The 16905-nt window shown below is 46.1% G+C and overlaps 1 protein-coding gene across 1 annotated transcript in view; it reads right to left on the reverse strand.

The window, feature by feature from the left end:
* Positions 1–16905, reverse strand: part of Gcn1 (GCN1 activator of EIF2AK4) — a 57028-nt gene that overhangs the window by 24819 nt on the left and 15304 nt on the right. The window contains exons 15-32 of the mRNA XM_090320244.1: positions 16458–16610; positions 14962–15054; positions 13848–13923; positions 13551–13710; positions 12465–12654; positions 12235–12359; positions 11312–11490; positions 10740–10833; positions 8873–8986; positions 8560–8758; positions 7445–7600; positions 6832–7013; positions 5092–5172; positions 4635–4778; positions 2201–2328; positions 1832–2021; positions 1451–1521; positions 529–694 (exon numbers count right to left, since the gene is read on the reverse strand). Coding sequence (XP_090176370.1) covers positions 529–694; positions 1451–1521; positions 1832–2021; positions 2201–2328; positions 4635–4778; positions 5092–5172; positions 6832–7013; positions 7445–7600; positions 8560–8758; positions 8873–8986; positions 10740–10833; positions 11312–11490; positions 12235–12359; positions 12465–12654; positions 13551–13710; positions 13848–13923; positions 14962–15054; positions 16458–16610 — 2501 coding nt within the window. The remainder of the gene's footprint in view (positions 1–528; positions 695–1450; positions 1522–1831; positions 2022–2200; positions 2329–4634; positions 4779–5091; positions 5173–6831; positions 7014–7444; positions 7601–8559; positions 8759–8872; positions 8987–10739; positions 10834–11311; positions 11491–12234; positions 12360–12464; positions 12655–13550; positions 13711–13847; positions 13924–14961; positions 15055–16457; positions 16611–16905) is intronic.

Genomic DNA, 16905 nt, shown 5'->3' on the forward strand with positions numbered 1-16905 from the left:
AACTCCCAGTCCTTTTCTTTTTTTGTGACAGTCCGAGCCTGAGCGCTGTCCCTAAGCTTGTTTCTTCAAGCCAATAAGTTTACCACTTGAACCACAGCTCTACTTCTGGCTTTCTAATGGTTAACTGGAGCCAAAAATCTTACAGACTTTCCTTACCAAATTGACTTCAAACTATACAATCTTCAGGTCTCAGTCCTATGAGCTACCCAGCTCTCTTGGTTTTTTTGTTTTTGTTTTTGCCAGTCCTGGGCTTGAACTCAGCCTGAGCACTGTCCTTGGGCTTTCTCAAGGCTAGCACTCTACCACTTGAGCCACTTCTGGCCTTTTCTATGTATGTGGTATAGGGGAATCAAATCCAAAGCTACATGCATACTATGCAAACACTCTACCACTAGGCCACACTCTCTTGACTTTTTGACTCAAAAGACACAAAGTTAACTGTACATGAGGAGTTAGTGCCTTACTGGGATTTCTGGCACTCAGCACCTCAGGATCCCCTATCTTTCCAGCTAGCAGAATGCATCTCACCTTGCCATGGGCATTGAGTGTCGCAAGGGCTGCATCTAACATGCACTTTCGGACATCTGGGTTTCGATCGTTGAGAGCATCAGGGACAAAAAACTGAAAGAGTGGCTTCACTTGAGTGCTGTCCAAATACTGAGAGAGCTTATTGAGGGCTAAAGCCAGACCACACCTGAAAAGAAGTGCAAGCTTGTGAGTGAAGGCCAGCCAATGTTCCGTATCAATGGAACTGTGTCAGCACACAAGGCAGGGAGCACAGAAACATAACTACTACTTGGCAGGGAAATGAAGCTCAGCACCCAGCACTTGCCAATGTTCTGGAACAATTCACTTGTCACATGAAATCCAGCCACTTACCCTCAGTTTACTTCCTTCCTACTGATACCTTAGGCAGGGATTCATTCTGTCTTTTCCCTGCATGTGAGTACCTTGCCCACCCCTCTATCTCCAGGCAGTTTGTAAGAGAAGAAAGGTGAAACAAATGTGTTTCCAAATGAAAACATATTCCACAAAGGTAATGTGGTACTGCTCTTGTCAGCTACAGAGCACTAAGAAGGCAGCCAGTGCAAAGAATCTACGTGCTATCCCCAGAAGATGCTCTGGAATGAAAAGGAGACAGGTCCATACTCTATTATACACACACACACACACACACAAAACAGAGGAGTGTATGGGCCAGCCATTCAGACTGTTGTATCATGAAGCTTCTGTGGGAAACACCATCCATTAGGTGAGGTAGGTTCTAGTATCCTGCCCTGAACACAGAAGAAGAAACAGAGGCCTGAAGAAAAACAGGGCCATGTACAAAGGCACAGAGTTGCACCTGAGGAGCCAGCATTGAAGTAAGGTCTCTCTGACTCAAGATGCACTCTTTCCTCCCACTTACAAGGGCCCATTCCCTGGACAAGGATGGGAACTGGAGATGTACCTGGCTTCCCACTGATCCGGAGGGGATTCTGAAATCACTCGACCCAAAGCATCCAGCACAGGGGGTGGCCTCTGTAACAGACAAGAGGATAAATGCCCTGCAATGCTTGCCTCTACCCAGCTGAACAGACCAACAGCCCAGATACCAGACTGAGGCAGAAAACTAGTCATAGGAGCCTTGAGCTGAAGAGCTCAGGTACAGTGCTCAGGCCCAGAGTTCAAGCCCCCTGACCCACAAAATAAAATAAAATGAAGAAAACTAGTCACAGGCCTCCTCACCAAATATAAACACCAAGATTCCTATCTGGAGTCATGAGGGGCTGAGCAGAGTCCAACCCAACATCACACCCTCCAGCCCCCAGCTGCTGCTTTCATCACTCACATAGAGCTTCTCCTGATAGATCTCCATGAGCCTGCCCATGACTTCTGCTGCCTGCCGCTGGTACCGAGCCACTGCCTGAGAGAGGGCTTCAGCCCCAGCTTGTCTAACAGCTGCCTCGTGATAGATCACATCATCAATCAGCAGGGAGCAGAGATCTGGCTGCAGATCCAAGCCCATGGTCAACCAGAGCCTGTGGTGGGGGACCAAAGGTGGGGCTCGTCAGAGAAGTAACTACAGGAACCCACTTTAGCAACCCTGGCCCCAGCCAAGGCCCTTCTCCCATTGGATGGAGGTTGACCAGGGGGGTTTGGGGATTGCCTAAGGTTGAGAGGTTGGGACAGGAGAAAGCAGCCTCCCACTACTTCTTACCTCTCTGCCAGTTTCCGGATTTCCTCCTCCTTGTCAAACTTGACCACCCAGAGCCTCCGCAAAAGGCTCAGGCCATTCTTCTCATCACTATCAGGTGTTGGTAACACCAGCTGGAGCTCCATCAGCCCCTAGGTGAAGGAGTGATTGGACTAGGTGAGGCTCACTCTCAGAAGTCTCCAAGCTGCACTCTTGCCTTTGTTATTCAGAATGCAACCACTCTCCTCATGTGACTATTTAATGAGTTTGATCGAAGTATAGTCTACATTTACATACAAACATCCTCACAATAGAACTTTCTGTAATTACTATGTGCTAATTAAAAATATGAAAAAAATTAACTATCACTTTCACCATTTCGAGTGTTCATTAAGCAGACATGTCTCCAGACGTGTCACACAGCACAGGTAAAAATATATCCCCACCACCACACCCAGTTCCACCAACAGCCCTGGTCTAGGAAAGGTAGGGAATTGGCTTAACTCAGGGCATGCTCAGAACTGCTGCAAATAGCTTCTCAAGAGGTAAGGATACCACATGCTTAGCATGTGCAGGGCTCTGGGGTTAGGCCTTGATGCCGATGATGATGATGATGATGATGATGATGATGATAATTCTTTTGTGTACTGATGGTGTGAACGTAGAATTTTTTTTAAGTATAATGGTTAATAATTTAACTATGAATAACACAGAGCTGGATGTGGTAATGTATGCCTATAATCCTACCTACTGGGAAGGTAGAGATCTAGAAGATCAAGTTTTCAAAACAGCCTAGTTAAAAAAAAAAATCTAGAAGCTGGGTGCTGGTGACATACATCTGAAATCCTAGCTACTCAGGTAACTCAGATCTGAGGATCGAGGTTCAAAGCCAGCCCAGACAAGAAAGTCCTGAGACTTATCTCCAATTAGCCATCAAAAAACCAGAAGCGGCTCTGTGGCTTGAAATGGTAGAGTGATAGCCTTGAGCAAAGAGCTCAGGGCCAGGTACTGGTGGCTCACACCTATAACCCTAGCTACTCAGGACACTGAGATTCTGAGGATCATAGTTGGAAGCCAACCTGGGCAAGAAACTGTGAGGCTCTTATCTCCAATAAACTACTTAGAAAAGGCTGAAGCGGCGCTGTGGCTTAAGTGGTAGAACACTAGCCTTGAACACAAAGCTCAGGGACAGTGTCCAGGCCCTGAGTTCAAGCCCCACAACTGGGGAAGAAAAAAAAAAATAGTGAAACCCCATCTCAACCATGAACTGAAAAGGTGGCTCATATTCAGACAAAACTCAGCCAAACAAGAGGCAGAGATAGGATCACTATGCAGGTCAAAACCATGAGACCCCATCCAAAAAGATAACTAAAACAAAAGGGTTAAGTATTGCTCAAGAGACAGAGCACTTAACTAGCAGGCATGAGGAACCTAGTACAAAGTCCAGTACCATCCAAAAGAGAAACAAACAAAAAAAGATATATACAAGAAAACATGCCCCTTTCTTACAAATGAGTCTTTAAGACAAATTTATCACACTACTATCATTTTTGACAGTTTACCCAAAGAAAACTTGTCACATATCAAAAACAGGAAAAGCAGATAGATCAATATCTGGGAACTGTCATGGGCCAAGTTGGAGCAATAACTTAAGAGGCTGCAGAAATATACTAATCCTGTGAGACAGGCTGTAATGGTACTGAGATTCACATTCCAGTTTGATATTTAGGTGAGGCCTTTGATTCAAAACAAATTAAAAATGAACATGCCAGGGGCCGGGAGTTTGGCCTAGTGGTAGAGTGCTTGCCTAGCATGCATGACAACCCAGGTTTGATTCCTCTGTCCCACATACATAGAAAAAAGCCGGAAGTGGTGCTGAGGCTCAAGCGATAGAGCTCTAGCCTTGAGAAAGTCCAAGGACAATGCTCAGGCCCTGAGCTCAAGCCCAAGACTGGCAAAAATAAATAAATAAATGAACATGCCAACTCGGTACCAGTGGCTCATACCTATAATCCTTGCTACTCAAGAGGCTGAAGCTGAAAGGATATTTCAGTTTGAAGCCAGGCTAAGAAGAAAAGTCCATGAGACTCTGTCTCCAATTAACCAACAAAATGCCAGACTGGAAGCATGGCTCAAGAGCACTAACCCTGAACAAAAAAACTCAGGGACAGCACCTAGGCCCTAAGTTCAAGTGTTCTAGCTCCTCTCTCCACATCTTCTCTCTCCTCCTTCTCTTCGTCATCTTCATCCTCTTTTTCCCCTTTCTCCCCCTTCCCTACAACATGCTTAGTTTTCCAGTTCTTAGAAGGCACCCAAACTACCCTATGACCTTTTCTCCTTGCCCCTAGGACCTGTCATCAGGGTGAGGGGCATTCTCCCAATTTCCCATCATGCAGTTCAAATACTTGCACTGTGACAAGGGACACCACAATGGCCCCTGGAGGGCATAGGCACACACCCGGAGTGCAGTCTCACGCACGCTGGCACATGGGGACTGCAAGGCACAGAGTAGTACATCCACCTCCTCCTGCTCTGCGAAGGCGCAGCCATCCTCACCACTGCTGCTGGCACACAGAGTGGTCAGTGTATCTGCAGCCAAAACCTGCGGAGGACATCAACCCATTTGTTGAGTTCAACCAATCAGTTACCTGTAGGACCAGGTGATGGGTGAGGGGCCCACAGAGGGCTCAGAACCCTACTGGGGCTAAGACCGGTACCTCACCACACAAAGTAGTGGCACCCATACAAAATCCCTCACAGCTGAGAACAGCTGGCTGTTTGTCAAAAACAGACCTATTGCTTGGTCCAAAGTGAGAGATGATCTCTTAGAGAGAACTAGGACTTAACCACTCATGTCAGGACCTACAGTCAGGATCTGAATCAATCACAGAGCAGCCGATTGGAGAACACATCACCTGCAGTCGGGGCGAGCCAGTCCCGATCACCCAGGTCAGCAGACGCAGCATGGCTACACGAGGCAGCAACTCAGGGCCATTCTGGAGAAGAACAGCAAACAGGCTGGGGTAAGTCTGTGGAGAAGGTCCAAACCTATGCCTGGGACCGGCGAAGTAGCATCCACTCATCCACAGAAGAATGAAACATCCATGGTTTAAAATCTCATGTGGAAGCTGCGAGTATGGCCTAGTGGTAGAGTGCTTGCCTTACATACACGAAGCCCTGGGTTTAAGCCCTGGGATTGATTCCTCAGTACCACATACACAGGGGAAAAAAAAAATTTACCATTTTTATATATTTTACTTTACAAGAAAAATAAAATTTATCAACCATCACTAGCAATATTTACACTACCAAGCTTGAACTAACTTTGCGGAAAAAGGAACCCTTATGAGTAGATAGCTCAATACATGCCACAAAACCTAGCATTTTCACATTCGACACATGTCCTATGCTGAGCTCGCCTACATGCACAGGGCATGTACCTGGGAAATGGCACATGATAGTGCTGTTCCACAAAGGGAAAGCTGCTTTTAAAATATCCATCAATGGCTAGATTTAAATAAAACATGGTGTACGCAACCAGGGTCAGATGGCTCATATTACTTAGGAGGCTGAGGTCTGAATATCGGTGTTCAAAGCCAATCTAGTCAGAAAAGTCAGGGAGATTTTTTTTTTTTTTTTTTTGCCAGTCCTGGGCTTGAGCTCAGGGCCTGAGCACTGTCCTTGGACTTTCTCAAGGCTAGAGCTCTACCACTTGAGCCTCAGCACCACTTCCGGCTTTTTTTGCTATGTATGTGGTACCGAGGAATCGAACCCAGGTCTTCGTGCATGCTAGGCAAGCACTTTAACCACTAGGCCAAACTCCCGGCCCCTCAGGGAGATTCTTATGTACAACTAACCAGCAAAATGCCGGTTAATTCAGTGTGGCTGAAGTGGTAGAGCACCAACCTTGAGTTCATGCCCAAGGACTGGCACAAAACCCATTACAAACATGGTGCATGGGGACAGGAGTTTGGCCTAGAGGTAGAGTGCTTGCCTAGCATACTTGAAGATCTGGGTTAGATTCCTCAGTACCACTTACACAGAAAAAGCTGGAAGTGGTGCTATGGCTCAAATGGTAGCTCTAGGCTTGAGCAAGTCTAAGGACAATGCCGAGGCCCTGAGTTCAAGCCCAGGCTGGCTAAAAAAAAAAAAAGAGGAGGGAAGAAAAAAGAGGGGCCGGGATTTTGGCCTAGTGGTAGTGTGCTTGCCTAGTATGCATGAAGACCTGGGTTCGATTCCTTGGTACTCCACACACAGAAAAAGCCAGAAGTGATGCTGTGGCTTAAGTGGTAAAGTGCTAGCCTCAAGAAAAGCCCAAGGACAGTGCTCAGGCCCTGAGTTCATGCCCCAGGACTGGCAAGAAAAAAAGAAAAAGAAAAAAGAACCATGGTGCATGCATAGTGCAGGCTTTTATACAACTGATGAAATCATTAAATCAGGTCAGTACACACTGGAGACCCAGCATAGCAAGTCACGAAGAAGCAGCATGACCCATTTTTGTATTAAGACACTCACCACACCATGTGGGCTGCTGCTATGGGTATAAACACATCCTCTATTTCCCCACCAGAACTGTCTACGGGTTATAAAATGTCATGAGCACCTGCTTCCCTGAGTCCCCTTCAAATAAAGGCGCTACAGAGTTTCATGCCAACCTCATCCACACGGCCAGGTGGAGTATCAGGGGAGGTCCTCAGTTGAGCATGAACAGTGAGGATCTGGAGAATCTGGGCCATCTGCTCCTCCTCCTCCTCACTGTGGTGGGGCATCTCAGTAAGCACCATCTTCAGCAGTGGGAAGACCAGGGAGAAGGCTGGTGCGGACAAGGGTGCAGCATCTGCAATAGCAAGTGATACCATAATCCTGGAGTGGGCTGGACCTGGACCACTGCTGCCCATGCAGCTTTAGGGCAAGTGAAGAAGAAAACTGAAGGCTCTTCAGACACCTAGAAGCACCTGGTACAACATAGAGATGATGGCTAGTAGTCCAAAGCTAAAGCTGATCCTACTTCTACCCCTAACACTGCACACTTTCAGAAAGTGAGATTCCAGGAAAGCAGACGCCAAAGTAAACCCTTAATAGAATCACAGTGACTCACTGAATACCAAGACTGGACTCGGACAACCCTCATTTTTCAGACCAATGCCAGGAAAGAAACCTTGCCTACCCAAGGCCATAGGCTCAGGAAGTCTGGATGACATTGTAACCCCTCTCACTCTCCACACCAGCCATTCCTTCCTGTGTCCCTGGCCCTATCCAGTCTCTCACCTGGCTCGCCTTTGCCCACCCTGCTGGTGATAGTGTGACTGTGCAGCAGAGTCACTGCTCTCTTCACGGCCACTGACAGATCTTCCTGGCACCAGGACTTATCCAGAGCACACTCTGGCTTCAGCAGACGCAGTGTCACATGGCTCACCAAAATGCCTGTGGAAAAAAAGAGGCCCAGGAAGGAGTGACTCACACAAAGGTACAGAATCTGGCCCTGACACAAATCAGGGACCCACAGTAGAGGTACCTAATTCTATGAATAAAACCCTTTCTTAAACCTAATCTCTCAACTCAATCTTTGTGATATTGTCAAAGGATAAGGAGATAGGCACGAGCTATCCTTGTGAGGACCTTTTTTTTTTTTTCTTTTTGTCAGTGGTGGGGCTTGAACTCTGGGCCCAGGCGTTATCCCTGAGCTCTTCAGCTCAAGGTTACAGCCCTACCCCTTGAGCTACAGTGCCACTTCCTGTTTTCTAGTGGTTAATTAGACATGAGTCTCATGGACTTTAGTGCCCAGTCTGGTTTTGAACCGCAGTCCTCAGATCTCAGCCTCCTGAGTAGTTAGGATTACAGACATGAATTACCTCACCCAGCTTCATTTTGTTTTTTTAAACAAGGGCTCACTGTATAGCCCAGGCTGATGTGGCACTCGAAATCTTCTTGCCTCAGCCTCCTCAGTGCTGGGATTGCACTTGTATATCTGATGCATGGCTGCAATGAAAAGCCACATTGCAGCAAATCATCCTCAATACCACTGAACTGCTAATTTCCTAATTTTAAATCTGCTGGAGGCCTAAGGATATGGCTTAGTTAGTAGACTGCCTGTCTAGCATGCTATATAGGCTTGATCTCTAGCACCTAGAGATCTGCTACAGAAAGGTAAGACGCTGACTAGCATCTAAAACTTGTTCTTCAGAGTGAAGGCAAAAAGGATACAAAATGGACACATGTCCACTCCTAAGCACATCCAGTTGGACATTTCAAAGGTTGCTTCCTCATGGAGACAAAATTCAGCTGCTTAGATTACCACAGCTTCTCCACAAGCACCCAGGGGCATCCCAGCCCAACTCCTACATTCCTCTGGGCCAACCCCACAGTCAGTGAACAGAACTAACCCAAAGCCTTGAGCCTAGGGGGCATAACACAAGCAGCCAAAGACAGGAAAGGGCTCTTGATCCTGGGAGCAGCCAAAGGAGATTTCAGCAAGGGTAGGAAGGAGTCAACCAAAACTGGGATGTATTGGGTCAGGCCAGATGGGTTCTTGATCACGATGGTGTCTAGCAGTCCTAATGCCACCTCCAGTTCCCCATCCAGCTGTAAGCAGAGTCAACCAGAGGGCAGGTCAAGAGGGCTCTACTGTATGACAGTTAAAAATGGGGATAGGTCACTCAATACTTTCAACCAAGAGCCTGTAATGGTGACACTTACCTCTTGTAGTCGCCTCCGGATTTGTGCCTCCTTGTCCAGCTGGGCCTGCAGCATCTCCTTCTGCTTGCTGGTCAGCTGCACTTCTTCTTTTATGCCTTTCTTCTTCTTTATCTCCTGAAGGGTCAGAGTTAGCAAACCAATTCCATCTCCAGGGAACAGACCTGCTTATCTACCAGAGGAAGGCAAGCTGCGTCCACAGAAAACACCACCAGCTCCAGGTCCACCCATGTAGCTTCCCTCCCCAACTAAAACGTCCATGGCCACTGGATATGTACAGAGACAGAAACAAAAATAAATAAATAAATACCACATTTCAGGCAAATGTTTGGCGGTAATAGGGACTGAAATGAGTGCCCCATGTATGTTATGTAGACAACCTACCCAGGGAACCACATTCCCAGCCTCTTTTACTCTGGATTTATATGTACACGCATGTGAACTTTTTTGCTTAAGGCTAGTACTCTACCACTTTGAATCACAGTGTCATTTCTGGCTGTTTGGTAGTTAATTGGAGATAAAAGTCTTTCCTTCTCAGGCTGGCTCAGATCTCAGAGATAAAAGCTCTCAATGATCTCTACTGTGTGTGATGGTGGCCACATGGCTTCATATTCAGAACAGCCTCCTGTACACATGTTCTCTACAGAAGTTCTCCAACAGCATGAAAAACCTACTCAGGTAGCTGGAGACCATCAGGCAGGAGTCAAGTATTAACTGTGCACATACATCATAGCACACACTTTTCTAGATAGGAAAGGGAAGGGAGGCTTCAGGGGAGACAGTTAAAAGTTCTTTCTTGAGCTGGGAGTTTGGCCTAGTGGTAGAGTGCTTGCCTTGCATGCACAAAGACCTGGGTTCGATTCCTTAGTACCACATATATAGAAAAAAGCCAGAAGTGGTGCTGTGGCTCAAGTGGTAGAGCTCTAGCCTTAAGAACCCAAGCCCAAGTTCAAGGCCCAGGACACACACACACACACACACACACACACACACACACACACACACACACACGGTCCTTTCTCTCAAGGCAATGGCATTTTAATGGGTAAAGGTAAACAAGAAACAAGTGAGCAAATACAAACAAGAGGGCAAAGCATAAGAAAAGTCACAAGGAATGAGCATGAGATGATGATTGAAGCGATGTGTTCACATGGATGAAACAGAACAATAAAAACTGGTGAAAGTCTCTTTTAGGGACCACCCTGGGAATTGAATTCAGGGCCTGGGTACTGTCCTTGAGCTTTTTCAAGCCTAGCACTCTACCACTTGAGTCACCGCACCACTTCTAGCTTTTTCCATGTAGATGGTACAAAGGAATTGAACCCTGGGCTTCGTGCATGCTAGGCAAGCACTCTACCATGAGGCCACACTCCTGGCCCTGGTGAAACTGTTTTGGGAAGAGGAAAATGTGATAGGGGATAACAACAAAGGCGGTAGGGCTGACACAGTCATAACATTGTATGTATATGTATAAGTATTACCATGGAATCACCCCTCCCCCCTTATACAACTAATGAACTAACGTATGATATCTGAAAGAGGAAGCGGTGGGTATAAAGGAAGCACTTGTGTGAGCTGAGATGTCAAAGAGAAGAAAAATCTCATCTCCAAGGTTGAGACAGGCACAATTTGTAAAGCTAAGTTGTGTCAATCAACTAGGGATTCCTCAGACGCTAGGCACCACATCTGTTGTCAGGAGTCAAGATGGAGCCCAGGCTTCAAGAAGGGAGGCAGGCACAGAACTGAGCAGCAAGCACTGAAGTAAGAAATTGGTTTACCTTAAGTGGAGGCAGAGGAATGGCAAAGGAAGTATGGCCAGAGAGCAGTGGCATGTGCCCTGGGTTTCAGGGGCAAGCCTCTGTGGACTCACCTCCTTCAGCTCCAGCTCAATGATCTGCTCCTTGAATGAGTAAGCTTTGTTCTCCCGTTTCATGTTGGCCTTTTTTATGCTATCCTGCTGAGCACTAAAATACAGGTGATTAGCTAACTTGAAAAGAACCACCAAGCCATAAGATCACTACTAGCTTTAATTTTTTGGTGGACACTGAACTCAGGACCTTTTGTATGCTAGGCAGGTCTACTACCGAGCTATACACCCTCCAATTTCAACTTTTTTTTTTTTTTTTTGCTTTTTGAGACAGAGTCTCAAAGTAGACAGGGCGTCTGTGTAACCCAGGCCAGCCTGGAACTCAGAGCTTTCGTCAGGTTCCCAAGTACTAAGACTGCAAGCACACACCATCACACCTGGTGCCCAGCTAGTCAGGACTGTGCAAAATGATGGATGCACTGGTATTTAGGGCCTAAGGGCCAGAAACAAACAAAGCAATTGCCCAATGGACAGTTTGCTTTGTTGGTTCCTCACAAAGACTCTACAAAACAAATGTTGGCAAGAAAACTAGGGTTGGGGTAGGAAAGACAATTATGCCCATGAGTCAATCTTACCTCTGGATGATGGATTTGTCGAATAGCTCCCCGGCAGGAGTCTGCATGATGGCAAACTCCTCCCGAGTCACCAAGCACAGTGCAGGGTTCTGCACAGAGGCAGTAATTGTACTGATGAGCTGAGGAAGGACCCGATCCGGGGACAAGATGGAAAGGGAGCCCATGGCATTCATGGAAGACTGCCAGATAAATACAGACAGAATCAGTTTGTACCAAACCAGCACCAAAACTGAGTCCCACAATACCTCAATGTCCTTGGTATTGCCCCCGTTCCTATCTCTACCTGTCCACCAGTAGACAACTGTGGCTTGTGCCTTCCCTAATCAGCAAGCTTTTATCCCTTATCTTTAGCCTGCTAACGGCATTCTGATTTGGGGGAAGGAGCGGAACACACAAACTCCTTCAATACCCTCAATCTCCAGGATCCAAGTGAAGCCCCCCAATCCTTTCCGGAGTTGTGTACATAACCAGACCAAGAGAGGTTTAGGGACAGGCCTAGGTAAGAATGTGAGTCAGGCTGACCAAGGAGGAGCCCCCATGCCTGCTGGAGCAATGAGGTAACAAGGTATGAGCACAGAACATTAGCAGCTCCCTTCTACCAGCCAGAGAAAGACTGAGGCTGCACCAGTATAAAAAGCAGAGACAAGAGAAGCTGAACTCAACAGAGTAAAAAGCATCCATCCACGCTATCCAAGCAGTATCAGTTGACAGTTTGTTCCACCATCACCCCCAGCTAGTCACATCCTTGATTTCATAGGTAAATAAAGAAGTTCCCTTTGATGCTTAAATAAATTTTCATTTCTGTCACTTACAACCAAGGGTCCAATTCCACATCTTATCATACCCTGTGCCTTCTTGTGCCCTGTGAGGAAAGTCTCCTTCATCCCCAACTAGAAACCAGAACCAGCTCACATGCCCATCACCTGGTTCAGGGGACTCTGTGTAGCAATCCTAGGAATGATCTGATCCAGCTGCCTGGTGATGAAGGCTTCTGGGTCAATCTTCATTTTGGTGAGAAGTGCTGGCCAGAGTCCAGACTGTACTGCCACTGCAAGGGAATGGCCTCCTTGAATCTGTCTTTCCAGACTGCTCTCGCCCTGCCCAAGGAAGTCCAACAGCCTCTCCCACTCCCATACCCATTAGAGCCACAGACCTAAGGATGGGTGATGGGAGATGATTAGCATCTCCCGGGCCAGCTGTTCCGTACTAGAAACATCATCCTCAAGTCCTGGGATCCCAGAGATGACACACAGAGCCTCCTGCAAGACTCGTGGAGAGACATAGGTCTTTCCTGCCTCAGTCATCTCCCCAGCATCGGTCACTAGAGCTTCTATGGGCAGCACCTACAGAGAAACAATGGATGAGTCCCCAATGCTTACAGCCCTGTGAAGGAAATCTACCAACGACACTGCATCTTCCAGTCACACTGTGCTGTGAGACATACCTAGATACAAGTATGACTTCCCACTTAAAAAGACTAAACAGAGAAGGAAATGGACAACTGGTCTATGTAATCTGCTCAAGCCCATAAGTCTGTCACTGGCTTACAGAGGAAAGCAGTGAGGCATGGCAGCTAGAGCACTGAACCAGGAGCTGGGGCTCTGGAGTCGATTCCCAGTTCCTCCCAATACTGCCGGGAGTCTCCATCCAAGTCATCTCAACTTCTTGTGGAACTCCAGACAGTTCATATAAAATAAAGATCATAAGTCCTATCTGCCTTAAAAGATACTGTGAAAAAAGTGAAAGGGAAACTGGGAGAAAGTGCATTAAAATTTATTAAGTGCTTTAAAACTATAAAAGAGGGCTGGGAATGTGGCCTAATGGTTGAGTGCTTGCCTAGCATGCACAAAGACCCAGATTCGATTCCTCATACATAAAAAAAAAAAAAACTGGAAGTGGTGCTGTGGCTCAAGTGGTAGAGTGTGAGCCTTGAAAAAGCACAAAGACAGTGCTCAGGCCCTGAGTTTAAGCCCCAGGACTGGCCAAAAACTTAATTTAAAAAAAAATTATATAAGAATAAAGATTCAAAGAGAAAAAGGATGAGCAAAGGGGTCTCTACAATGACAAGGAATTGTATGAAAGATGTTACAAGAGCTCAAGGGCACAGCAGAAGGTTCTGGTATCCCTCAGCATCTGAATGAGAACAGTTCAGGAGTGGTCCAACTAAAGCCCCAAGATATAAGCCAATAAATTGGCTGCACAGACCCAAAGCTTGAGTTTAGGCTCCATACAACCTCACCTTGTGAGATGTAAGGACAGTCTTCAGCTCCTCCAAGAGGCCACTGGCTAGCTTAAAGCCCCCAAGAGAGGACAGCAGTTTCCGAACCGTCTGCTGAGCTTGCCTACGCACACGCCAGGTGCGGCTCAGGAGCACTGCCACTATGGCCCGGTAGTACTGCCTGCAAGCACAGGGATAGATGGTCCTGGAGCACCAGGGAGCAGGGCTTTCCAGTCAGCCCACCACATCCACTCCTCCAAGCCCTCTAAGGGCTTGCCTTGTTCAGCCCAAGGGACAAAATAAGCAACCCACACGTACTGAACTTTGTTGCCGGTGAGTCTATGCGAGTGGTCAAGAAAAAGTCTCTCAGTCAAATGCAACACAGTACAAAGGGCTGCAAGGAGAAGAAATAGTGGAGAGTGTTTTTTAAAATAGCTAAATGTCTCTTTCTCTCTCATTAACCCCAAAATGTAGCTATGAAGTTACAATTCATTTTTCTTTGCTTTATTATTCATATATACATTTAGGAATAAGAAAGATATATTATTTTAACAACAAAAAAAAAATCACTAAGCCCATGGCTCATAGCTACAATCCTAGCTACTCAAAAGGCTAAGATCTGAGGATCACAGTTCAAAGAGAGCCTAGGCAGTAAAGTCTGTGAGACTCATCTTCAATGAACCACAAGAAAACTAAAAGTGGCATTGTGGTTCAAAGTGGTAGAGTACTAGCCTAGAGCAAAAAAGCTCAGGGACAGAATTCAGGCCCTGAGTTCAAGCCCCATGATGACTACCACGACTGCCATCACCACCACCAATCACTAAAGGGGTGATTACTAAATCACTAAAGGAGTAGCTAGGATTACAGATGTGAGTCACCGCACTGGCTCTAAATGTATTTTTTAAATTAAAATTCTAAAAACAAAAAAAAACAGGAAGTGACTAACAGTTGTATCTCATTAATGGAATGTTGTGATTTGTGAGTCAGAAGAATTTCAAATCACTAATTAGTTGCAGACTACTCTAAGGAAACCTAGAATTGTACACATACATTTGGAGATCAGTTATTTCTTTTCTGCTAGTGTAGAAACTAGTAGTTTCTGTGTCTCCTAGTGGGGGAGTAGTGCCTTCACACTCTACAAATGCTTCTCAGCAACCCCTAATATAAAAAGACCTGAGACAGCAACAATTATCCAATCAGCTATAATTACAGCTAATATCACAGCTCCACAAGCGTCACTGCTCTGACTGCACAGTTCGCCTAGATTCATTCCCCTGGCTTCCTGATCCCAACACTCCCTCAGGAATGAATCCACTCTGAACCACAGTCAAGCTGCTGGCCAGATCTCTGGCATTTGTAGAAGTGACTGGTTGAACAAGTCAGGGATAGATAGGTTCTCTCTTGAGGCCAAACTTGGTTCTAAGAAACTCACCATCCTCGGAAGCAAGGAGTAGGAATTTCTCTGAAGTGAAAATCTGCTTCTTCTCATCCACAACCAGCTGCCAAAAGCTGACCAACTTGGCCTCTACAAGAAAGCAAGGGTTAGCCCATGATACAGAGCACAATGGAGGATGGAGCCTACAAGGTGAAGCACCCTCAAGGTCTGGGTCATTCCTAGGGTCACACTGCCCTTCCTTTGAGAATAAATTCCTGCTGCACATGTGGCTTCTCCTCTGAAATTCCTACCTATCCACTCTGCAATACTTTCGGTTCCTACAGCACAACTCTCTCGGTACTTTCTAACTGGGTCTTTCTAGGCCAGGGCTCTAGTACAAATGCTTCTTCCCTCATAAAGTCTTTCCCATCCTTCAACTAGTACTGTCTCTCAAAACTACCCCAGTGCTACATTTTATAATAAACTACATTTTATCTCCCTGCTTCTCCAGCGTATGCACACTAAAATGTGCCAGTGAGGTCATATTCACCATCCTATACCTACTCTCTATTATCATGGTAGCCTAAACCTCAGCACATTCAAAGGGAATGCATAGTAATACATGCAGTATAGAACTCCATTTTTCACAACAGAAACAAGGTCATGTATGTGCATATGAAGGGAGTAGGAGATTGTGACAGATTCACGGAGTCTCCCAAATAAGAAGGACTTGCTCCCCAGTTGATGGCGTCATCAGCAAGTAGTGAAATTTTTAGAAGATCAGGTGAGGTCCTTGGGTATGTATGCACACTATGATGCAATGCCTCACTACCGGTTCAAAGATAAGGGGCAACTGACAACTGACTACACACCGTGAGTCAAAATAACCTTTCTTCCTTTACACTAACCTTCTCAGGGACTGTCACAGCCACAGAAAGCTAACTAACAGTAAACTAGTAAAATATGAACTATTAGAAAACTACAAAAAAAAATGAAAGGCTCTTCCTATCATAATGATTGGGAATCATTTCCAAGGCATTATTACTGGTAATATAGTAATATAGTCTAAAGAAGAACTTGTCACACCATTTTCTTTTTTTTTTTTGCCAGTCCTGGGACCCTGAACTCAGGGTCTTAGACACTTTTTGTTTAAGGTTAGTACTCTACCACTTAAGCCATAGCATCACTTCTGGCTTTTTCTGTGTATGGTAACCCAGGAATCAAACCCAGGGCTTTGTGCATGCTAGGCAAGCACTCTACTGCCAGGCCATACTCCTGGCCCCTTGTCACACTGTTTTATACTCAATGAAGAGGGAAAGTAGGTGCTGATACTAAACACAGATCCATTAGCTCCACACCCACATTCTGGAGCAACAGAGCAAAGGATGCTCACAGTCCCCTAGTTGCCTTCTCATTATGACCCCAAGTCTCATCTCTGCAGATGACAATCAAGCCCATGACTGACGAGCTGGTGCCAAATGTCAAGTCACTGCTTCCAGGGACCCTGAGAAGGATCCTGGTTACCTATGGTCCTGGGCGCTGTGGACCCTTACCAGCCTGTGAATCAGCCACAGAAAGCTTTGAGAGCAGCAAGGCAGCAGCGACCCCTTCAGTAACGGTGGAAACCTGAGTGCTCTGGGACGCTGCCTTCTCCACTGTTTGGGTGAGCAAGGGCAGGAAATCCAGTGCCTGCAATAATGTGTCACCTGTGGAGAGAGGGCCAACACCTGACAAAACATCCTTGAGATCCCAAGTGACAAAAGTCATGGAGAAAGGAGTCATTCAATATGAATTGGCTAAAAACTTTCAGTTTCTTGTCAAATACTATAAAGAACTTAGTTAGAATCTGGGACTTAAATCAAACTGTATAGACCTAAAATTAGAGGTAGAATGATCCTTATGAATCATCTGATAGATAAGGAAACAGAGAGGTTAAGTGAGTTGTCCAGGACCTCACAGCTAGTTGACATAGTGCCAATGCAACATTAAACCTATAAATTC

This window comes from Megascapheus bottae, chromosome 28, assembly GCF_031878675.1.
Source record: "Megascapheus bottae isolate mThoBot1 chromosome 28, mThoBot2.hap1, whole genome shotgun sequence".
Classification (NCBI taxonomy): domain Eukaryota; kingdom Metazoa; phylum Chordata; class Mammalia; order Rodentia; family Geomyidae; genus Megascapheus; species Megascapheus bottae.